Source organism: Pelodiscus sinensis, chromosome 7 (genome assembly GCF_049634645.1).
Source record: "Pelodiscus sinensis isolate JC-2024 chromosome 7, ASM4963464v1, whole genome shotgun sequence".
Classification (NCBI taxonomy): Eukaryota; Metazoa; Chordata; order Testudines; family Trionychidae; genus Pelodiscus; species Pelodiscus sinensis.
Window position 1 is genome coordinate 37262868 of NC_134717.1, and position 25425 is coordinate 37288292.

The following is a 25425-nucleotide window of genomic DNA, read 5'->3' on the forward strand; positions in this document are numbered from 1 at the left end:
ACATATCCAGTCCTGATAATTAACTAAGTAAATAATATGAATATACAGCATCTGAAACATTCTCACAGTGGCCAATTATCATGCCTCTCATTGTTCAGCGGTGCAAGAGATTTTAGGGACATACTCTTCTGGGACAATTAATTGGCTTTCCCACTGGATGAAGCACAAGCTATCACAATAGAGCCAGACAATGTGCAGAAACAGTACAAGATTATTAGAGTTTGCAGGATAGAAGGGACATAGCACTCCATGCTCAGATAACCAAAGTTTGGCTGTTTAAAATAAATATTTCTAGTCTACAAAAAGAGCATTAAAATAAAAATAGACACATTAACAAATTATAAAACATTAAATATTTTAGTAAAAGGTAATTTTAATATTCTTAATCTCTTAAAATAGGGTTTATTACTCCATGTGCTTATCAAAAGCTATACTTTCAAGTAAAAGAACAGGAAATGATTCCATGACTTGATAGTTCTATAATGATGCTTTATGTAACTCACTAAGTTGCTTAACATCAGTTTTCAATACTATGAAATAATGAAGAATGAGCCCACATAAAAGTAAATACCTAATGAAAAATAATCTGTCTAGCAGCACAGTCAGTTTGATTATTTTCTTCTTACTTGTAGGCTTTATTTGCTTAAAACAAATATTTTATAAAATTCACCACTGCTACCCAAAATGGGCTTCCCCAGGTCTAATGAAAGTGAGTATAAAGTCACTTTTATCAGCCTTCATCTTCTGCAGGACAATGGAACATTAGTGAAAGGACAGACACATCCTACTACTGTTACAAATATTCACCATATTAGCCAGACATGCAATCCTTATCATTACCAACCTAATCATGATGGTGTGGTATCTACTAAGAACAAGTACCTGTTCCCTTTCAATATACAAAATTTACTTAAAACAGTATAACAATTTAATTGTATTTCAATCTATATTATGTGTGTGTATATCAATATTTGATGCAGTCACATGCTCTATATTGAAGAGAACATAAAGGTTGCAAAGTTAAGCACTCAAAAGCTAGGAAATGACAAAAATGAAATACTCTGTGCAACCTCTCTTCAGTCCTCTTGTGTATTTGCATGATAATACAAACCTTGGTTACATGATTACATACTGTTTTTCACAGGACGCCTGCTTCATTCAGTGGACAGCATGGACTGTTCTAGGGATGAATCAAGACTGTGTAATGAAGGAAGCTGTTGGCTGTAGGGCAATATCATTTGTTGCTGAGTTCCTATATGATGCTAGGCAAATCATTTAAATGATATTCTTTAGAGGTAATCACTAATTGTGTTTTTCTCATTTTCTGGGTGCCTGTGCCTAAGCCTGACTTAAGACCCCGGTCTGATTTACAGAAGTGGTGTTCACTAGGGATGTGAATGACTAGTTGCTTCTCCTCCCCTTGCTGCCTCTAGCAGAGAGAGGCAGCAAGGAGGGATATAGGAAGGGGTATTCAAAGCAGCAGTTCAGCATGAAGCCTGGGACCAGACCCTGGGCTCTATGAGGCACTGCAGCTTTGAAACATCGCATGCTGCCCTAGACCAGCTTGTGAGTCCCCCAGCTGGCCCAGGCTGCACACTGTGTTTCAAAACAGCAGCATTGCGTGGAGCCGAAGGTCAGCTGGGGACTCCCCCACTGATCCTGGGATCCATGCAACGCTGCCACTTTGAAATGCCGTGTAGAGCCTGATGTGGGCTCCCTGCAGCATTTCAAAGTGGCAGCAGTTCATGGAGCCCAGGATCAGCTGGGGACTCTAAGTCCTCTGCTGACCCTGGGTGCCATGCAGTGCTGCCGTTTTGAAACACCATGGGGAGCATGGGGCCAGCAAGAAACTCTTGAGTTCCCTGCTGGCCCCGTGATCCCACAGTACTTTCGCCTTTGAAGTGTAGCAACAGCCTTGGGGCTGTTGCTACACTTCAAAGGCGCAGGCACCCTTATCAATTAATTGAATAGTTGATGCAATTTGCATCAACTATTTGATTAGTCCATTAATCTAAATTTAACATCGCCAGTGTTCACTCAGAGCTGCAACTGAAGTCAACAGAAGCTGTGCTTTGAATGAAAATATACATATTTGATTCTTTTACTTTAGTCTTTCGGTGCTTCAGGTCCCAATAAGTGTAAAATGGGGACAAGAATATTGACAATTCATAAGTAGGTTGTGAAAACAGATTTGTTAAATTTTGTGAAGCAATCAGATACTGTAGGGGTAAATGCCACAAAAGCCAATGAGGAAAATTAATAATTCAGTCTTCAAAGTAGAGGTTGCAAAATGGTCAGTAAATAAGGCATGGAACTGCAGTAAACAGAAAACAAGAACACTGAATAGTTTCTTATTAAGTGAGCACCATCCAACCTATACTCTGAATGAAACAGAGGGGTCCCTATGGAAAAAAAATGTGGGATAATGTAATTAATTAATGTGGGATATATATGAAGGCCAAATTAAGCTTGCACACTATTAAGTAACTAAGCTTGCTACTTCAGTTCTGAGAGATCTTAACTTTTGAGTGCTCAACTTTGCAACTTTAATATTCTTTTAACAGAATTTGTATGTTTGCAGTTCTAGATTATAAAAAAAGCAAAACTGGACAACACCAATTGGGTCATCAACAGAGTTTAAACTTTTAGAATCTGTGCACAGATTTCGGTCACTTGAACTAACAGGGTAACTGATGGCAGTTCAAAGTTGTCATTCTCTATGTGGATCAGCACTACGAGGAGATGAGATAATTTGTCAGTTATAATTTTATAGATGTTTTCTGACAGCAAAAGAATGGCGAGACTTTGGAATCTTGAGTCCCATAGCAAGGTCTGGAAGGGAACATTCTCTAGAAGATACCCACTCGTCTCCCTCGCTCCCATGTATGATGCCTTATGTACTGCCTTAGTCTTGTCTCATCACTACCACTGAATTCTTGCCCCATTATCCTTAACTAGTCAGCACAGTCTCCAATCCTTAGGTTTCTTATCCCAGACTTCCTGTCCAACAAATCCTAGTCTCACCCCCTCCAGACTCTCAATCCTACTCTCTTTGTCCAGCCATTCCCAAGCCCTTTAGCTCCTAGTTTTCTTACCCAGTCAGTTCCACTCTCCCACTTCCTGACTCATCTGGCTTACATTTATCTATTCGGCTCGCTGGCTCCCAATATCCCAGACTGCTCTCCATCTTTCTTGGTTCTCAGGCCCAATCTCTCCTCACCACTTGGGCATCTCACTTAATGCCAGTGTCCCCCCAACTCCTCAGTTCAGCAGGCCTCTTTTCCGCCCCCCAGGTCCTTATCCAAGCTCAGTTCCTAAGCCCTTTCCCTCCCTGAGCTCCCAGTTCCATTTCATCACTCATTTCCTGGTTTCTCCCTCCTTTGTCCCCATCTCCCCCCAGATCCTTCTGCATCTGAATCAAGCAACTTTTTCCTTCACACTGCCTGGATCCACCATGGAGGTTATTAAAAGCACAGGACAGACTGACCCCATGCTCTGAGTAGGGATGTAAAATTTCAATTAACTGGCTAATCGAATAGGTGATGCAATTTTCATTGACTATTCAATTAGTTGATAAGGGCATCTCCGCCTTTGAAGTGTAGCAACAGCCCCAGGACTGTTGCTACATTTCAAAGGCGAAAGCTCTACTAGGAGCATGGGGTCAGCGGGAAACACCGCTCTCCGCAGTGTTTCAGAGCGGCAGGCCCCAGGTTCCATGTGGTGCTGCCGCTTTGAAATTCCGCATGCAGCATGGGCCAGGTCCAGCCCGGGCTCCACACAGAGCTGCTGCTTTGAAAGCCTCCTCCTTTCTCCCCTTGCTGCCTCTTTCTGTGTGCCCCCCAACTAGGGATGTGAAAGATTAGTCGACAATCTAAAAGCAAATGTTATCGGATAGTCAACAGGACAGTCAACAAGTCGCTTCCCCACCCTTTGCTGTCTCTATCAGAAAGAGACAGCAAACGGGGAGGGGAGAAAGGAGACAGGGTACTTCAAAGCTGCAGCGCTGTGTGGAGCCTAGGGCCAGACTCCGGGCTCCATGTGGCACTGCCGCTTTGAAAGGCGCATGTAGCCTGGGGCCAGCTGAGGTGACCCCAGGCTGCATGTGGCATTTCAAAGCGGCAATGCCACGTAGAGCCTGGGATTAACTCCCCAGCTGACTCTGGGCTCCACACAGCACTGCTGCTTTGAAATGCCTGATGCTGGGCTCCCCGTGGTATTTCAAAGCGGCAGTGCCACATGGAACCCAACGTCAGTGGGAGAGTCGCCAGCTGACTCCAGGTTCCACGTGGCACTACCACTTTGAAATGCCGCATGCAGCCTGATACCAGGCTGCCCATAACCTTTCAAAACAGCAGCGCTGCATGGAGCCCGGGGAAGTCCCCAGATCCTGGGCTCCACAGGATGCTGCCACTTTCAAAGACCGTGAGGAGCCTGATGCCAGGCTCCCCAAAGCATTTCAAAGTGGCAGTGCCGCATGGAGCCCGGGGTCACCGGGAGAGTCCCCAGGTATTCCCCATTTTATATTTATGTTTTTTATTTTTCCTTCTTAAATGTTATACGTTACACTTGTCTCCATGGAATTTCATCTTACTGATTTTAGAGCAATTCTCTAATTTATCAAGATACTTTCCGAATTGTAAAGTGCTTTCATCCCCTCAGCAGCTTCATCAAAGTCATTAATTAAAATATTTAATAATTTTGGACTCAGGACAGACTACTACTGGTCCTCATTTTATAAGTCCTCCCAGTCTGACGTTAAATCACAGACAACTAAACCATATGGTTTTTCAACTAAGGATATAAAGGACTAGTTGACTATCTGATAAGCAAATGCTTTCCCGCTGGCTCTGGGCTCCACGTGGGGTTCCAACTCTGAAATGCACAAGAGCCCCGCTGGGGCTCTTGTATATTTCAAAGGCGGAATGTGGAAGTACTTATTGACTAGTCGAGTAGTTAATGGACATTCCATCAACTACTCAACTAGTAAATTAATCACTATTTAACACTCCTATTTTCAACCAGTGATTCCCCATTTAACAATAATTTCATGTAGACCATGGTTGGGCAATAATTTTTGACAGGAGGCCACTCCAAGATTTTGGAAAGTGGTTGAAGGCTGCACTCTTCCATGATATAAATGGAGGAGATGCAGGGTCTGGGATGGAGGTTGGGTGCAGAAGGGAGTTTGGGGTAAGAGTTCGTGCAGGAGGGAGACTGGTGTCTGGGAGGGCGTTTGGGTGAAGGAGATGGTTATGACCTAGGGAAAGGGACTGGAGTGCAGGAGTTTGGGATGTGACCTAGGGCAGGAGGGTATTGTGCTCTGGGGCAGGTGATCGGGATGCCAGATCTGGGAAGGGGTGTGAGTGTAAGAGGGGGTTAGACGGTTTAGGTATGTTGGGGAGGAGGAGGGCAGAGGATGAGGCAGGGAAGGGCTGGGGTGCCAGAAGCAAGCTGTGGCCAGGAGACTTACCAGCCAGCAGCCAAACTAGCCTGCTTGTAGAGCTAAGGCTTGCAGAGCTTAAAACGTTTCCCAGCCAGCCTACCTGCTTGCCAGGCCATGTGCTTCAGTGAATAACTGAGCCGAGGAGAGGGAACATGATTCTTCTTGGCTGCCTGTTATTCAAACAAGCAGCTCCCATTGGCTCCCAGAAACCGGCCAATGAGATTGTGCTAAGCGCAGGGTGACTCTTGAAGTTTCCCCTCTCTCCTCCAGTTTTGAAAGAAACGGAGCCTGGAAGCCGCATTTCTGCACCGCATGTGGGGCTGTGGGAAGTAGGGAAGCCTGCCTGAGGCTCTCTGCTGCCTCTATGGGATGGATCTGTTAGTTTGCTGGGCCACACCCGGCCCGCAGGCCATATTTTGCCGAGGCCTGATTTAGAAGGTACTTTCCTAGTTTGCTTACAATACTATCTTGTGGGACTGTGTCTAAGAAATATTATGATTACTGCTTCCTTGCTATCAGCTAGCTAATTGTCAAAGAAGGAATTCAGATTGATTTAGCATGATTTGTTCTTGACATATCAGCATTGGTCATTATTTACTCCTTATTATCCTCTAGCATGAGTTAACTGCTACTTTTCAAGACTTTATAACTAGGCCAAATTTTGGTGGATTTTCATGGGCACGGCAAAGGTACTTCTCTGACATACAGGCTATTGCCCCACCAAATTTCGAGTCTTTGCTCCAAATCATGGGAATGCTAGCCATATTTTTCATAGCTTTTCAAAGAAAGTCTGTGCCAGGATTATTTAACACGGGCAAAAACAATGTATTTTCCCCAGCCACATTCCTGGAAAAGACTGAACTATTTTGGCCAAAATTTTCCAGGAAAAAAAAAAAGTCAGCCTCAGACAAGCACCTACCATGAAAAATTGCAGCCCAATGCAACCCAAATTATGCACACACTACACTCTGTGTGAGTGTATTAAACAGATTTAATAACAGACAGGAATTGCCATATTAAACATATAAAGCAGAGCATACTCACAATTATCAATTCTGAAAATAAGCAAGCTTTGTGAAAGCTTCATATTGAATGGTTTATAAGATGTACTGTCTTGTCACTAAACTGTCCTATCTAATTATCCATTTAGCATATTATTTACACTCGGGAAAAGACAAATGCAGACAGCTGTATTATATTCAGCTTCATTTTAACTATTCAAAACCGGTTTAGATTAAACTTCCTAAGGCTACTGAGGAAATGGTTTCACTTTATACCTACAAGATCAGAGATCTTCAGGGAAACTGGAATACAATATAGCCCAAGATTTCTCTCACAAAAAACTTTGTAGTCTATAAGTAGTTCTCCAATTGTGTTTTTAAATAAATACATTGAAAAGCCCTGATTCTATGGAAACATTCTGGCTTTGGAAACTCATGGTGGACTTTCTTTGACTTTGTAACCTCAAATAGAATATGGTCGGTTATCTAAACAAAATCTATACATTTAAATTATACAAATCTGTGTTGCAAAACAAAGTGTTTACACAGATGTTCTCTTTCAATATGTACATCATTCTTTTCTGATTGTAAAAAGCAATCTTAAAAACCCATTCATCAAAATAATGTATTTTGTCAGTCTAGCTAAGTTTGTAACTCAGAATGCTTGTGGAAAATATTTTCACAAACATGCAAGTAATTTCAAACAAACAAAATCAATCATTTTTATCTGCACAGTACAATTCCTGAGTGCCTTCTTTATTGCATATGGGTTGGAGGACAATATGGGAATGGGCTTATCTTCCTTGTGTCTGGTGCTGGAGACCTGCAATGCAATCATTTTGGAGCCTTCCAATATACTTTCCTCTCCTTTCCATTATTCAGGACCTTGTTATTTATCTCATTATTTCAGATGCACAAAGACATTAAAGAATAAGAGTTTGATAATATGATCTGTATTAGTCACTTTTACATGGTGCTATAATTTTAATCAAAACCCAGCTAGTATAGAATCTCAGCAGGACACATAACCTAGGATGTCCTAAGTCCACACTGTCCTAGAATCTGCTCACACTTCCTATTAGTTTTCAGAGTGAAAGGCTCTAGATACGGACCAATCATTGTTGTTACTGTGTCTTTAGAATTAACAGACTCTACAAGATGTGGGAGCTGACAGTTGGAGCAGGTAATTGGTTTTAGTTTATACTGATAGATTGACCTGAGCTAAGATGCTCCATATATACAGTATATCAACTATGTATCCAACAAAAAAACTGCTCAATCACTAGCAATGAATTAAGACTTGTGAATTACTTAGGGTATGTCTACACTACAAAATTAATTCGAACTAACGGACGTTAGTTCGAATTAACTTTGATAGGCGCTACACTAGCGCTCCGCTAGTTCGAACTTAATTCGAACTAACGGAGCGCTTAGTTCGAACTAGGTAAACCTCATTTTATGAGGACTAAGCCTCGTTCGAACTTACTAGTTCGAATTAAGGGCTGTGTAGCCCCTTAATTCGAACTAGTGGGAGGCTAGCCCTCCCCAGCTTTCCCTGGTGTCCACTCTGGCCAACACCAGGGAAACTCTATTGCCCCCCTCCCGGCCCCGGACCCTTTAAAGGGGCACGGGCTGGCTACGATGCCCGTGCCAGGTGCAAGCCTGCCAGCACCCAGCTAGCAGACCCTGCACCTGGCACGGCTCGAGCCAGCCACCCGATGCCCCCCAGCCCTCCCCTTTTTCCCGGGACCAGGCTGGCGGCTCCCGGAAGCTTGCCCGGGACCGCAGGAGGCGGGCACCCACCTGGTCTAGTGTGGACATCGTCCACGACCTCTGCACTAGGCACAGGAAAGTGGCTGTCTAGGGCAGGAGAGCTGCCAGCCTGGCCACCCAGGAGCAGGTGTGCATGAAAATCAAGGTGGTCCACTGAGACCCCCGACCCTGAGCCCTGAGCTTACAATGGCCGTCCTGGGTCAGACCAAAGGTCCATCTAGCCCAGTAGCCTGTCTGCCGACAGCGGCCAACCCTAGGGACCCTGGAGGGGATGGACTGAAAACAGTGACCAAGCCATTTGTCTCGTGCCATCCCTCTCCAGCCTCTACAAACTTTGGGCAGGGACACCACTCCTACCCCCTGGCTAATACCACTCCATGGACCCAAGCTCCATGACTTGATCTCACTTCTCTTTAAACTCTGTTCTAGTTCTAGCCTTCACAGCCTCCTGCAGCAAGGAGTTCCACAGGTTGACTCTTTGCTTTGTGAAGAACAACTTTCTTTTACTAGTTTGAAGCGTGCTACCCATTCCTTTCCTTTGGTGTCCTCTAGTCCTTCTATTATGGGAACTAATGAAGAACTTTTCTTGATGCACCCTCTCCACCCCACTCATGCTTTTATAGACCTCTATCATATCCCCCCTCCATCTTCTCTTTTCTAAGCTGAAAAGTCCCAGTCTCTTTAGCCTCTCTTCATATGGGACCTGTTCCAAACCTCTGATCATTTTAGTTGCCCTCCCCTCTCCCAGCCTCTCTCTTCCCCTCTCCCACCTCCTTTTCCCAGTCTCCCCGAGTTTTGTTCAATAAAGAGAGATTCTATTGTTGACCACGTTTTCTTTATTTTGTACATCAGGAAGGGGGGGCTAGGGAAGGGTAAGTGGAAGGAGGTGAGGGAGGAATGGGGTACGAGCCCCCGATGGGGAGGACTGGGCTGGTTCTGCGGGCTTCTGGGGGTGGAAGTTCTCCTGCAGCCCCCCAATTGCCCCGTCTCCCCAGATGGCAGCCTGCGGCAAGTGCAGCTGGGCTGATGGCCGAGTGCTGTGATGTGCCCAGTGTGGGCACTCAGGGCATTCCAAGCCAGGACTGCTTTGCAAGCGGGGCACCCCTGAGAACTGTCTGTCCGGGGTGGGGGTCGGTTCCCTTTAAGCACAGCCCTCGAATAGCCTGAGGCAGCAGCTCCACGCTCTAAGTCCTCATCTGATGCCCTGCCGGCACTGCTTCCGGCCATCCTTAACCCCGGTTCAGGGTCCACTTAATGTGGACATGCTAGTTCGAATTAGCAAAACGGTAATTCGAACTAGTTTTTAGTTCTAGATGCGTTAGTTCAAATTAGCTTAGTTAATTAACTAAGTTAGTTCGAATTAGCGCTGTAGTGTAGACATACCCTTACATATAAAAACAAACAATCTACCAGAAAAGCTGCCTCTTTAAAGCTCCCAACCACCAAGGAGAAAAACAAAATGGATAATATTAAATTGGAAAGCTAACACTGTTCATTTCCTACCATCTAAGCAGATCTTCTGGCATGTTGCCAGGTCAGAAATCCAAAGTGCCCAGGCAAAACATTAGAGGGTAGCCTCTCAAAATCCAGAGAAAAGCTACTCTTCAGTGCAAGATCGATGAAAATCATAAAAACTAAAATGCATGTACATTAGTTTGTAAAATAGGGCTTATATGTTTTGTTAACATATAAAATTGTGTATGTAGCTACAGATAACTTATGAATAAATGGGGCAAAGGTCCACAATTTCTATTTGTCTGAAATTTTCATTAAACCTGAATCAGATTCGTAATGAGATGTATTCTTGACATTCTACAGTCCCTTCAGTACACAAAGCATCACCACAGCTTAAACTTGCATAAATTACTAACAGTTCACTAAGCAGCATCTGCATTCATTTCCTCTCAAGGGTAAACTTCTAGTCTCTTACTCTTTCTATGTTCATTTCCCTCACCTAAGAAAACCAAACTATGAAATAAAATACATTTTCACAGTCAAATTTAAAAATATATACAGTAAGTATATGGAAGATAACTTTTTATTATGTCACTTACCCTGTTACGGCGAAGACACTGTTTTAATAGTTCACCTGCCATATCATATTTTGCAGATTGAATATAAATATCAGCAAGAAGCAGCCAACTTTTTTCAAAATCCTCTGCATCTATGGGATTCCAGTTCATTTTTGAAATGCGTTTCAACTGATTTCTGGCTCGTGGAGTTTGTTTTAAAATCATGTAGGCTGTGGCCATTCCCAAAAGTGCTGGGATATGATCCTTCTGAAATAAAATATTTTAAGAACAAAGTTGTTTTCTAAATTACATTTAAACTGAGCAGCTATGGAAATATAAAACTAGAAGCTAAGACTCAAATGCCAATGACAACATATAAATCGAATTTTGACATGTTTAATTATTTTTGGACAGGGAATGAACTTAGAATTGATCTGTTATTGGTCTTTCAGTTTTAAATATAATGGGAATTAGAAGACATGAAAGCTACATTTACATTATGACCTGGGTGTGAGTCCCATACATAGATACTCACTTGCTCATCCATCTAGTGAACTAAAAAGAGCAGCATAGCCACAATGGCACAGGAAGCAGCAGCGGTGGTATGAGCTAGCAGCCTGAGTATGTACCCACCTGGGTTTGTATTCAGGAAGGTTAATCCATGCCAGTGCTGCCCATGCAATATAGATACACTACTACTTTTAGCATTCGAGTTTAGATGAGAGATATCACAATTATGTGTACATGAAGCGGGAATCATATTCTGAGCCTGTTATCTAGACTTAACCTGAGAAACTAAAATTTAGTTATATTTTAAGAAGTGTGATAAGCCTAGTTTCCAGTTGCTTAATATATTTGCAAATACAACCACAAATGTACATATCAACAAGAGAGACTGCTTCTTTAGCTTATATTTCATTACTAATTTTTCAGAAATCATTCTCTACGTAGTAGGGGACAAATATAATTCTCAGAGATGATGATATTAAGTATCTCAATATTTCTTGAATTGAAGGAAAATTATAAAAGACCCAAGCATACTTTTTTGAAGGAATGGAGGGAAGGGGAGATAGGGAGGGGGAGATCACCTACCTCAGCAACTACTACTTCAGTGAAGGTATTTAGTGCTTGTTCAACATTTGATTTCTGTTTGGTTGCCATTAGACAATGATTTTCCATGATGCGAAGCTGAATGTGACCCTGAATGGTCTGGGGCTTGAGTTCCTTCAAAAGTTTTTCTGCTGTTCTCACAGCCAGCTGCACAGACTCCTGCTTCTCAGTAGAATTACTATGCATTAGAAAGAGAGTTTTTAAAACACCCAAATGTTGTTGTGCTATATTAATATTAAACAAGCTTCAAGTTGTAACTGACAACACACTAAAGTCATGACATTGTCGTACAAAATATTTACCTTTATATGGATAATTATATATTGGCTCTCTTTTGTACTGAAAGTTATTCTAAATTATAGACAAAATCATCCTACAAATGCCTAGGATCCCAGAACAAAATCCCCTTAAGAGTCTGGCTGCAATTTGATTGCTTTCTTGTTTTAATGTACCATTTTATGAGGCTCCCTCTCGTTTTCTATTAAATTTAGATTTGGACCCAAAAAAATGTTATCAACATTAAAAAAAAAAAAAACCTACAACACCTCACCCTGTGTCACCATCCAGATTTTCAAACACTTCACCACCTACAGTTTCGTTATCTGGGTTCAAACAAATTTCAATCATGTTATAAACTGCATTCTGTCCCCAGTCGCTGTCCTTCCGGGCTCTATTAAAATGTCGAAGTGCATCATTTGGTTCACCGGTATACCTAGACAAGTTATGAAAGCACTTTCAGTTTGGACAAAAAGTTAAATAAAACAAATAAGAAAGATATAGCTTTCAAAATACACTAGAGGTACATCTTTTTATCATGTACGTATTGTAAAAATTAGTTCTGAGAAAGTAAATATTGCTACTTGAATTGGCCAGCAAAAAATTCCACATGAAATAGCATCAAATACAATAGTGAAAAGAGTACTTAGAGATACAATTATCTGAATTTTCTAATAATAATACACCCAAAGACAAAAAAGTCTCTTAAAAAATCCAGTCCCTAAATCTTTACTTCCCAGTCATGCAGATCATGTCATAATTAGAAATTGAGTTAATATCTTTTTAATTAATTATATTTTCATATGAAATACAGTTACCAAATAAAAGTTATTTTAGTTAATTATAACTGTACCTACCAAAGGTACAGTCCTTTGCAATAATGAAAACCGGGCTCAAGTTTTGCTCTGGAAGAATGTCTCTCAGCCATTACAAGAAATCTTGGAACTTCTTCTAGCTTCCCAGCTCTTCTTAAGAGATCAATTAAACGTGACAGACTTGCATAGTTGTCTAGGTACACATATATTTAGAACATTTTTAAATTAAGTCACATATTTGCTAAACAAACAGATAGAAAATAAACTAAATCACTCTTTTCAAATGTGTGCCGCAAATTAGAGTACACAAAGTATTTAAAATAAATTCATACAAGTTCCAAAAGCTTTTCGCTAAATGATATTTACTATGCATTTTAAATGATCTAATGGTCAAATTATAGCATGTATGGATCCAATTGTATGGCACTTAAAAAAATCAAATATCAAATGTCATATACTCTCATTTTTTTCAAACATACATTCCCAATAGCAAACTTTACAATCTCTCCAGTATCACTAACACATCCAGTTTTATCTGTACCTCTACTCATATTTTGCATATAAACAAAACTTTACAGCTTATTCCAGTTACTTATTTTAGCCTTGCAATCCTATTTGTGTTTGGGTATACACAAACTTTGGCAACAATTTGAAAGAGAAACATTAAATAAGTCTGTACCTGTATTAGATACTATATGAAATATGCACATTTCATTTAGATATATTTTCTTCTTAAATTTAATAGAAAAATGCATTAAATATGTGTGTTTCTGACATTCATTAGGACTAGAGGATGACTTGTGTTTGACATTCATATATCAGAAAGAAACTGAAGTATCATTACTGAATTCATACCTGGTTTACGTTCTAAGAGCTGCTGAAAATGAAAAACAGCTTGTTCATAGTCCTGCTTCTTGAACATGAGATCAGCCATCATCTATATATCAAAACATGTAAAGAAAACAGCAGTTACAAGACATGATCTGGAATGGTTTTTTGATTAATCCCACATCTGATATGAACATTAAATGAGAGAATCCAAATTATGAGATCTAGTTCTCTAAAAAAGGGATTCTGAAATTCAACATTTTTAAAGTTCTCATAGTATGTATAAGGAAAATTCACATTTGTTTGGGAAGGGACTGAAATGTATATTAATAGTTTATAGAGAACTAGTTTACTTTTTTTTTTTTAATACAATGAAATCCTTCCTATGATACTATGAGTTCTTCCTCGTTAATCTAAAAATATTAAACAAAAAAGCCACTTGGTAAAGAGAAAATAAGGTTTTTTCCAATTATGGATTCCATTGTTTTTCAATTACATACTAACTTCTAATTTTTAAAAATTTCTTTAAGAATGAATTTGTTTTAGCATGAATTTTAGTTTTTCTTAGAAAACCAAAGTGAGTACATCTAGAGAAGCAGCTCACAATCAGTAATTAAGACTATGAAGAAAAAAATATAACTCATACAAATAATGAGAAATAAGTCCAAATAAGAGATGGATAGAAAAGATTTATCAAGTGTTCTACTAAGGGTGCATTGAAATAAGCTACGCAAATTGAGCTACATCAACTGCGTATCTTATTTTGAAATACCTTATTTCAAAATGGGGGGGGGGGGCTACACAGCACTTATTTTGAAATAGAGCACTCTTCCTTCAACTTTCCTTACTCCTTGTACAACGAGGGTTATAGGAGTCGGAGGAAGAAGTCGTCCAGCTTGACATTATTTTGAAATAATTGCCTGCAGTGTAGACTTGGACTAAGTTATATCGGAATAGAGCTAGTTATTTCGAAATAGTGTTGCTGTGTAGACATACCCTAAATGTTACTTCCTCCAGGTACTTCATACAGTATCAGAATAAAATATATGCATGATCATGACTGCCAATGAGCAGGGGAAAAAATAATCAGTTTTACCAGTACAGTAATATCTTTCAAATGCTTCATCCATAATTTTAAACAAAGTATATTTTCCAAGGGAGAATGACTATAACATAACCAGTGTAACTTATGCAGCTTGTTAAAAGCCTATTCACCTTTAGGATAAAAGGCACTTTCCCAGCCAGATGCCAGATCAGTAGGTAAAGTACTTTGAGCTACATCTCTTATAGGCATGCAATGCAGTGGTAAAGATATGGTTTAAGAGAACAGTTTTCTCAAAACAGTTTACACTGTCGGCATCTAGACATATTCTGACCACTGTTCCTCTTACAGTTGCCTCTCCACCTCTCAAGTTTCTGTAACATGCTTTCTGTATCACGATAGTAAAGTTAAATATACTAACAGATATAAACGACAATGGATAATGATGATACATAAATGAACATGTAAACAACATTTAATGATAGGTTGTTGATCTTCATTTACTAAATCTCCTCTAGATACTTTTTAAAATATACACTAATATTCTCTATATACTATGCTTTATCTTAGAAAGTACATATTAAATAATTTTCTAGCATTGAAGTCCTTTTGATATAGCAAATTGCAATAGTACAACATACTAACCATTGTAGCTGCTTCATTATCTTGGTCATTCTTCAGTAACAATGCACACTGATGTTGACAGGCATCAGTATCATCTTGTGCAAGATACAAACGTGCAAGTTCCAACATTACCTGGAGATGAAAAAAAAATACAGAAGTCTTCCTCTTCATACAATTGAGCGAGGAGACAGTTTAGTGGTTAGTGTTTTAACTTAGAATCCAAGAAACCTGGGTTCAATACCCTGACTTCCTGCATGATCCTAGACAAATCAGTGAAGTCTCTGGCAAGCTTAAACCCAAAAATGAAGCTTTCAAGAAGTGGAAATGTGGACAGATGACTAGGGAAGAATACAAATGTATTGGTTGTGTATGCAGGGGTGTAATTAGAAAGGCCAAAGCACAACAGGAATTGCAGCTAGCAAGGGATGTGAAGGGTAACAAGAAAGGTATTTGCAAAAGCGGCGAGGAGTCCTGTGGCACCTTATAGACTAACTTAAGTGTTGGAGCATAAGCTTTTGTGGGCAAAGATGCATGTCTGACCACTGTTCAGAGCTTATGCTCTAACACTTCAGTTACTCTATAAGGTACCACAGGACTCCTCGCCGCTTTTGTCGATTCAGACTAACACGGCTACCCCTTTGATACTTGACACCAAGAAAGGTATTGTTAGGCATGTTAGCAATAAGAGGATCCTCAGGGAAGGTGTAGGATCCTTACTTGAATGAGGGAGGTAACCTAGTGACAGATGATGTGGGAAAAGCTGAAGTACTTAATGCTTTTTTTGCCTCTGTCTTTGCCTCTGACTACTACTCTAGGCAGTAAGGTGGGCAGCTCTTAGTGGAGAAAGAACAGGTGACATAAAATAGTTATTTTTAAGGTAAGACTGACCTTGTTATCTGTTTCACAATGAACAAGAGCTTCTTTGTAAAATTTAATTGCTTTCTCATAGTTTCGCTGGGCTGTACAATGTTTAGCAATCTCTGCACAAATTTCAGCTACTAACTGTTTCTGTGCAGGAACTGCATCCAGCTGCTCTATTTGAACTCGTTTAAGTATTCTGGCTTGCAATTCCCGAGCCTAGGAAAACAACAGGTGATGGCATCAGAAAATTAGCATGATAATAGCAAAATCATTGTTTTGTATGCATTCATGTAAATATATATACACAAAAATGCACAGGAGAGATTGCATTCACAGGTTTATTATTTGGAAAAAACGTTTCAAAGGAAAATTCTTGCCCCAAACTCACAATACACCCAAACATCAGGCTGACTTTTTACTTCTTGTTTTTACTTAAAATACATAAGCTTTTTAACTTTTATTCCAAAGAGATGTTGATAAACTAGATCCTTATCCAATACAGATTTCTGCCCATTTAAACAGGGGTCCATTAAGAGATGAAAATATTATTGTGTGCTAGCATCATTTGCCCCCAACATGTCAAGAAAGTAAATGTATTCTACACAATTGTGTTGGTTTCTTGAAAAGTATGTTTTCCACCAAGGTGAGGTGAAAGAAATTAAAAAGGTATCTGGGCAATATTTCTAGTTGTTGGGAATTTTTTTTTTGAACGACAGACATGCACTGAAGGTACGTTTACAAGCTACTTTGGGGAGTGTGCAGAAGAATAAATAGCAGCATAGATGGTGAGGAAAAACTTAAGCAAGTAAAGAAATACCAGAATGTGTATGTGATGTACATGTAGCCTAATAGTGAGAGGGATTTTTTTTTTACTAAATGACAGAATCTGCAAATTTAGTAATTATCAGTTTCATCTAGTTTTACTAATTTGCAACATTTTCTTACATTTCACGTATTTTACCTACATGATTTAAGATCTTACCACTTGTAAAAATAAAAACAAGCAACATTCAGATGATTTCATATTTTTCAGCCATCATAAGACAATAGCTCAATTCTATCTCTAGCTATATATTTTAGAGTGAGTCTGTATGTTTGCGAGTCCATTTGTTCAAGAACTCCTCCTAAATGGTAACAACTAGGGTCACCAAATTTTGGTATGCAGTTTCCTCTTCTAGCTTAAACCAAGGTCAGGGATTAGTTGTACCAGGACAACCAGAAGCCCTGGGAAAAGGGCTGTTTCCGTAACGTGCAAAGCAAGGGGCTGCTGTTTGGAGGGAAGTGATATGAGAGTGTCCACTAGGAATAGCAAGTCTGCAGGAGACAGCTATCCTACAGTGTCCCTTGGCAGCTGTACCACCAAGGGAGTGGTCAGCAGGGCTGGGGTTCTGCCATCTTTACTGCGAGCACACCAGGTAAATAGCTCCTCTGCCCCAAACTCTTTCCTCCCCTTCCAGCCCCTGTCTGCAGCGCCGGAGGGGAGGGAGGAGAAAAAATGTCCTTGGCAGCTAGGGGAGGGGTAGCAAAGGAGGGCAGAAAAGGGGCCTGTGCCGGATGGGACCCCCCCACGCTGAACCCCTTCTCACACCCCAAACCTCACTCTCATATCCCCCCATACTCCAGCCTCCTTCATATTCCTCCCCGCCATCTATAAGCCCCTTCCCTGACTCCTACACCCCGCACACCATGCCCTGAAGGATCCGAACAATGGCACGTAGGTCTGCTAGTAGTTATATAAACTTGAAATAAAACGATTACTGCTGATTAGCTAACTACAGGACTCTTCTAAATCACTTCCTCTCAGTCAGTAATGTCCTCCATCACTGTGACAGGAGCTGTGATAGCAAAAATACTGGCACAAGCCATCACTGAATGATTCTGACAAGGGCAGCTGTCTCCTTAACACAGCAGCTTGCTGTTGACACACAATTAGTTTGGTAATCAACAGCTGGAAAGAAAATGTATTTTTGTACTTACCCATGGTATTCATCTTCCCCTCACCCCTGCTCCCCCCCCCCCCCCCCCCCAACCACTGTCAAGAACTGTTGTGCCTCTCCCTGTATCAAAGTTCTGACTGTGAAGGCTGTTGATTACATGTGAAAAAAATTAAACTCAAGTGTCATATCAAGACTTTTTTTAGTTGTCTTATCTTGTTCTGTGCACATGCTTTGTTTTCATTAAGTACTGACAAAACCTGACAACTAGTAAGGCAGAGATGAGCAATACTTCAAAGTCCAAAACCCCATTATCACACTTATTTCACCCGCTAAAAGAAAATTTGAATTTTGCAGTTTAGTTTTCTATGAGGCTCAATTATGAAAGTGTTGAGTCACACAAGGAGTGCATTAGCCATTTGATCTTTGAAGGACCATCAGGAAAGAGCTGCTTCCCTGTTGATTCTGAACATTCTTCCACATTTCCCAACCCTTGCTTAATGACTATCACAGGCTGCAGGGGAGAAAGAAGCAGTTATGTTACTCTGCTTCTTGCTCCTGACCTACTACAGGAGGTATAAGTTAAAAAAAATTAAAATAACAGCTTAGAGCCAACTTCTGACACAGAGTGTGTGTGTGTGAGAGAGACCACTTCCAACTTCTCTCACACTCTGTGTGTGTATGTGAGAGAGAGAGAGAGAGAGAGAGACCACTTCCTGTCCCCAATTACATTTCCTTCTCCCTGCTAGGGATGTTAAAATGTATTTACTTGTGTAAACGTGTATCTGCTGAAATGGTCAGTGGATACATGTTTACACATTGGGAATGGGGGTGGAAGCTGGGGCATGTGGAAAGCTGGCTTTAAAGCCAGCTCCCCATAAGCACCAGCTCCCATTCTGCCCCTCCCCCTGAGTTTAGGTTGGACATTAGAAAAAACTTCCTAAATTTCAGGGTGGTTAAGCACAGGAGTAAATTGCTTAGGGAGGTTATGGAATCTCTATCATTGGAAATATTTAAGAGCAGGTTAGATAAACATCTGCCAGGGATGATCTACATGATGCTTGGCCTTGCCTGGAGTGCAGGGGACTGGTCATGACGACCTCTTGAGGTTCCTTCCAGTTTTGGTGTTCTATGATTCAGTGAAAAATCTGGGGGACCAATTCTAGATTCCATCCCAAAAGACAACAGTGGGGAGGGAGCAAGAGGTATAATGAGTGGCAGATGGTATGTGGCTGGTACTAGTTAAGTTAATGCACAGGCATTTTAGTAGCAAAATGGCAGGCATGGGCAGACATTGCAGTATTCCTCTAAGTTGTGCACTAGTGTGGCAGCTCAGGAGAGATTCACATGTTACCCAACTGATAAGTCAAGTGCCCACAGCTAGTTTTTTTGTTTCTACTGGTGGCACACATTTTACACACCTCAGTGCAGATAAAAATTTATTCCTCACATGGATTGAAAGGAGTAGAGGGAAAAATGGCACACAAGCATAGAAAGCTGAGGGGAATGGAAGCAGGCAAAAATAGTGGTGAAAAAGTCACTGAGGATACGTTAGAATATGGAGAGCAAAGAGGGAAGTTGTAAAAAATAGTTATTAACAGTGAGACATGCTAAAAGAATATGAATAAGCCAGTTTAAAGCTATTGTGTCCACTCTCAGTCTTCTCTTTTCTAACACAACATAAGGAAATAAAGAATAAAATGGAGAAATCAGTTGGCAGGGAAACAGTTACTAAAAGCTGTGGGGAGAATATACTAAAAAGACAAAAACTGAAGAAAGAATGAAACAAGAAATCATCAAAATAAGAGATAGGAGTAAGCTTGATATAGTTCTTATTTAGATAAGAAATAACAAAATAATACAATATATTAACATGCAATGTTTGTGGAAGGAGGGGTAAAGCCAACATCCTTTGGATAATACACCTGGTTTAATTTTGCAGACTGCTCAGAAAATATTATCCAGGCTTTGCTTCCTGAATCTTCAGTCCAGTCCTAGGGTATGTCTAGACTACATGGCTCCATCGATGGAGCCATGTAAACTAGTTTATACCCAGCATAGGCCAAGAAGTGGGGATTTAAATAATCCCCGCTTCATTAAAATAAACATGGCCGCCGTGCTGTGCCGACGATCAGCTGATCTGGTACAGCGCGGCAGTCTAGACGCGAATCTGTCAGCTGGGGAAGCCTTTGCTGACTGATCCTGTAAACCTCGTTTCACGAGGCATAAGGGATCGGTCAGCAAAGGCTTCCCCAGGCGACAGATCCACGTCTAGACTGCCACACTGTGCCAGATCAGCTGATCGGCGGCACAGCGTGGCAGCCATGTTTATTTTAATGAAGCGGGGATTATTTAAATCCCCGCTTCTTTGCCTATGCCGGGTAAACTAGTTTACATGGCTCCATCGACGGACCCATGAAGTCTAGACATACCCCTAGATTTGTGTGCATGTGCTGGAGGAAACAACAGGAACCCTATATACTGAAGTCAGATTTTTCTACGAGTGGAAAGGAGGTTCTGTGGTCAGACCAATTTCCAAATTGTGCACAGATGCTGTATCTTTCCCAAAGCCTTTGTCTGTCTCTAGCTGCTACACTTTTGCTCCTATTTCTCTGGCCATTACAGCTCTCCCTTCTAGCCACATCCTAGGTCTTAAATTTAGACCCAACAGTTTGCCAGTTCTTATCCTTAATGCTGCCCTTGGATAGCAACAGAAACTCAAGTACTCTGTGCACAGAAAAGCTATAGGCATAGCTCACACAAACTTCTCATATTGTTTAGGCAGCATGCTTTTCGATGTGAACAAAGACACTTCTAGCTTTGACTCCATCCCCAGTCTTCCCACTCTGTTGAAACTATGGTGGGCTTGAACATGTAGTTGGGACCTGGACTTCAGACCGATGAATTAAAGGTCACCTAAGAGCTAGCAACACTAATACTTTCAGCTACTATCAAACCACTTACCTAGTGGTGAAAAGATCTGTAACCTATTACCAATTCTATAAGCAATTTGATCTCTAGTTAACTTTTTTTCTTTCTACTTTAGCCTTTGTGATCCAATTTATTTCTAGAGAACGCTAAAAGTTCTCCTCCTGTCCACAAAATCTTGAAAGTGCAACACAATTATGCTTTCTTTACCTGCTGTAAAGAAACAATTGCTTCATCGGTCTTCTCCATTTTGCTATAAATTTTTGCTAGAAGAACTTGGTAACGTCCATCTTCCATTAGAGAGGACAACTCATTCTCTGTTAAAATATTAAAAACATAAAACAAAAAGTTGAAATAAGAACTGCCTCTTTTGAACAGTTTAGTGACACTTTGTGATGAGTCATCTCTAAAGCATGAAGCTCTGCATGAACCCCTTCAAGGTTAAAGAATGGAAAAAATGGACTGGAGATCTGCATAAAATTCAACAAAAAGGAGCTGCATATTTAATTTTCAAGTTTGAATGGCTACAGTTGTCTTTTAAATTTGTGGCTTGGCATTAATGAACACCTGGGAAGTAAAGATTTAACAGTCTATTAAGTTTGGAGGGCCAACAGGTATCTTTTAATCCAGAAAGATACTGAAGTATAAAACCAAAAACAAACCTAAACAAAATAACTTGCTGAGATGATCAGGAATAAATACCACATATGGGTCTGTTTAAAAAAAAGCCACCTTAGTTTTAAACATGAGAGAGAGAAAAAGGCTTTCCTATATACCTTGAATAAACTATGCAGATTAAGGTTCTAATTACGGACACTAAATTGCAGTAAATCAGCTAAATTACTAGTTGATGGAATTTCTCTTAGATTAGTTGATGGGGGGAGGGGGAAGGGAAACACTCACTACCCCTGCTATGGCTCTGCAGTTTAAATGCAATAGGAGCTGGGCGCGCAGCAGCTCTGCCTTTTAAATGTAACTCCACTGTGGCTTTGCCTTTTAAATGTAGTACAAACCTGGCGGGCTCTTACTACATTTAAAAGGCAGAGCCACAGCGTCCCGGAGTCGGCGCCAACTGGGACTGCTTAGTCCCAGCTCGTGCTGGCCCCGGGAGTTCTGCCTCCCCTCGTCCTCTGGCCCTCCTCCCCCACATTCTGGAGCTAGTGCTGGGGGGAACCAGCTTTTAAGCCGGCTCCCCCCAGCACTGGCTCCTGCTTCCCCCCACCTTGCTGCAAGGAGGGGAAGCGAATAGTCGACTTGACTACCAGATAAGCATATGCTTATATCGGGTAGACGACTACTCCCTTACATTCCTAGTTCTCATCCTGCTCCTACTGAGTCAACAGAAAATGTACTATTGATTTCAACGGGATCAGGACTGGCCTTTATGGTGCTTTCATTTAACTACTGGATTTTGATAGAAAGGAGAAAGCATAGCTAAACATTATCTAAATGTTTCAAGGCTACTAAAAAAGCTCCAAACTACTTTATTTTGCAGATGGGAAAGAACTACAGAGGAAACAGCTCTGAGGAATATAAGCACTTCCGTGATCTACTATATATTTAAGAGAGTGTGTGTGTCTGTACAAGAACTCCTCCTAAGTTGAGGTAATTTACATCCAATTCCATATTTCACATGGTACAGTGCCAACGCTAGTTTGAAAGATAGTAAGATAAAATGTTTGCACCGTACCCAATTATTCCTGAAGAAAATTGCACAGAACACACACACAATAACATTACTAATGTTTCTATTTTGTTGGAAATAAAATGGACTAGTTCATACCAGGCTCATGGTCTAAAGCTTGCTGAAGTACTTTTTCCGCCTTTTCATATTGCCTCAGTTTCAGCAAGAGCTCGGCCAGATCATAGCAAAGGATATTCTGTTGACCATTTTTCAATGCAGCTTCATAATAATTTATTGCCTGAAACAAATAAGTTAATAAATGTATGGAAATTGGCTCTCAAATAAAATGAATAAAAATAATAGCTTGCACTTAGGTTATCAGTGAAATAACATTTAATTATACAATTACCTTCTCTACTCTAACCCCAATTAATGTCCTGAAATGTCCTGTGTAAACATGAACAAGTTGCTAACAAAAGATATTTATTTAAATCTATAATTATATATAAAAATGAATGTGAAAAACTTTAGGTTGCAAAGCCAGTAACTCAGAATTCAGAAGTCTCAAATATAAAGGTTGCCTGTACCATCTTAGCTCTGTTCCCTGGGCATGCATTATGATACAATCTTTAATTACATGGTTACAAACTAGTTTTTACACAGGACCTCTCGCTCAGAGTTTTGTTTTCTTTTATTTCTTAGAGCCGATAGCAGCCAATCTAAATTGATTTGCAGACAGAAAAACCCACTTTGACCCAAACATTATCTCTCTGCCAAATGTTGAAGTCCATCTGCAAACAGAAGGGCTATTAGTGCTCTTCAAAAGAAAAGTAGCAATTTTTTTTAAATGAAGCATCTCCAGCTTTCCCTGCACTTTCAAGTATAAATAGAAATGAAACTGTCTTAATCATTCAAGGAAACACACACAAATAGGTCCTTAGCAAAGACAGTCTTATAAAAAAGCGCTGTAATGGTTTGTACGAGCTATTATATGTATGTGGTATCAAGATTTGGTGCTTAGTATAGAAAAGAAAAACAAAGAATAACAACAGTTTAAAAAATGTTTCTGGATATCCATGTTTGGGTTACTTTAAGCTACGCTGAAGTGGTCAGAAATAGAGCAGGTTGGAAAAATTCTGTTTAGAAGCTTTTTTGACAAAATGTGGGGAAAGCATTTATATTTTTGGTTTTCCATGCAGTTATAGTTACAGTATTTGAATAGCTAAAATTGCTAGTAATTTCTGTTAGGGTATGTCTATACTATGGTGTTATTTCGAAATATCTTATTTTGAAATAGTAACATGTCTACACACAAAATGCATTTCAAAATAACATTTTGCTATTTCGAAAGTGTGTCCACGCTGAGTGGACTCTGAATCGCATTGAAGGCTGGCTGGAACCAGTTCCGGCAGGGCACCAGGTCAGGACTTCCTGAGGCTGGCCTCTACCTGAGGCTATCTGAGGTCTGTGCTTAAGGGGACCCCCCCACCCCCGGACAGCCAGTTCTCAGGTTTCCCTGCTTTCTTGTCTACCTCGACGTGGGACAGCAAAGCAGTTTGACTCTGCATGCTCTGGTTTCCCTCACTCGGGACACCACAGCACTTTGCAACATGGGACACTCAGGACACCCCTGGGCACTCTGGTGCTTCTCTTGGACGCATTGCTGCGAGCCTGGCTGCACTTTCTGCAGGCTGCCATCCGGGAGGTCCATCGAGGGGCTGTCAGTATCCAGGAGGCCCTGCGGGAGAGCTTCTTACCATGAGGAGCACTAAGAGCCTCCCTGGTCTGCCCCACTGGGGACCTGTGCCTCATTCCTCCCTCCACTTACCCCTCTCCCTAACGTCAAATAAAATACATGTATTTTCATGAACACAAACTCTCTTTATTCAACAAAACTGGGGGCGGGGGGAATGAAACTCTGATGAGACTGGGGAAAGAAGGTGGAAGAGGGGAGAAGAGAGAGTAGGAGAGGGGAGGGGGAAACCTGGGAGGAGGGAGCTAGAAGGGGGAAGCAAGGGGAAGAAAGAGGAAGGGAAGCTCAGGGCTGGGGGTCTTGCCGGACCAACTTGATTTTCATGCAAGCTTACTTCTGGGTTCTCACGTGGCCTTTGGTGGCCAGGCTGGCAGCTATCCTGCCATAGACAGCCATGTTCCTCCATCTAGTGCAGAGATCATGGACGTTGGGGGCATCCCCCCCCCGCAAATCTGAATAAGGTCTATGATCTCCACCCTGGACCAGGAAGGTGCCCACCTTCTCCAAGCCCTGGCAGGCTCCTGGGAGCTGGCAGACTGCTCCTGGGGAGCAGTGGAGGGCTGGCTGCCAGTGGCTTGCTGGCTCATGTTTTGGGGCCACTGGGTCATGGGCAGTGACTGCTGACTCTGGGCTGGAAGGCTTGGAGGTAGCACAGGCACTGTGGCCAGTGTCTATCCCTTTAAGGGCTCCGGGGAGGGGGCGAGGGAGAGGAGTGTTCTTGATTTAGGCTGGAGTGGCCACCTTGGCACCCTGGGAAGGCTGGAGGCCCCCTATTTCGAAATAAGTGTCTACACAGCACTTATTTTGAAATAGCTATTTTAAATTTGGCATTATTCCTCATAGAATAAGGTTTACCAAATTCAAAATAAGCGCTCCACTATTTCAAATTAATTAATAGCGGTTTAGCTCTGTACACGCTAGGAAAGTTATTTTGAAATAAGAGCTGTTATTTCAAAATAACTTTGCTGTATAGACATACCCTTATAGATATCTTATATTTGCAAATGTATGACTTCATAGGTTACAAGAAAAAACAAACTAAAATTAAAAGTAGAATTAAGTATATTAAGGTTTAATTTTCAAAATCCATTTCAGGACTTTTTTTTTGACGATCACATAAAAGCACGTATATAAAATATGCCAAAACATTAAGCTCTCAACCTCTTTCAGCTTAAATATCTATAGCCTTAAAAAGCACCTGCCTCAAAAAAATCAAAGGAACTAAAAGAGGTTTTATTCACTAACCTCCTAGCCAATCCTAGACACTATACAGGTTTAATGAAAATCTCTGGATACATTGGGGTAAAAAGAAATTAAAAATGACTGTACCATGGAAGAGATAATATGCCAAATATCACTGTAAGGTCAACATTAATGAAACTGAATGAAAGTCCAAAGTGT

At 40.9% G+C, this 25425-nt stretch overlaps 1 protein-coding gene across 5 annotated transcripts in view; it reads right to left on the bottom strand.

Moving 5' to 3' along the window:
- The window catches only part of TTC21B (tetratricopeptide repeat domain 21B), a 126936-nt gene that overhangs the window by 15879 nt on the left and 85632 nt on the right, over positions 1-25425 (bottom strand). For all 5 annotated transcript variants that reach the window (XM_006124791.4, XM_006124789.4, XM_006124790.4 and 2 more), the window contains 9 exons: positions 22431-22569; positions 20858-20964; positions 15813-16001; positions 14946-15056; positions 13286-13367; positions 12473-12623; positions 11890-12051; positions 11322-11517; positions 10272-10496 (listed from right to left, as the gene is read on the bottom strand). In XM_006124791.4, the coding sequence (XP_006124853.2) occupies positions 10272-10496; positions 11322-11517; positions 11890-12051; positions 12473-12623; positions 13286-13367; positions 14946-15056; positions 15813-16001; positions 20858-20964; positions 22431-22569 (1362 nt within the window). The remainder of the gene's footprint in view (positions 1-10271; positions 10497-11321; positions 11518-11889; positions 12052-12472; positions 12624-13285; positions 13368-14945; positions 15057-15812; positions 16002-20857; positions 20965-22430; positions 22570-25425) is intronic.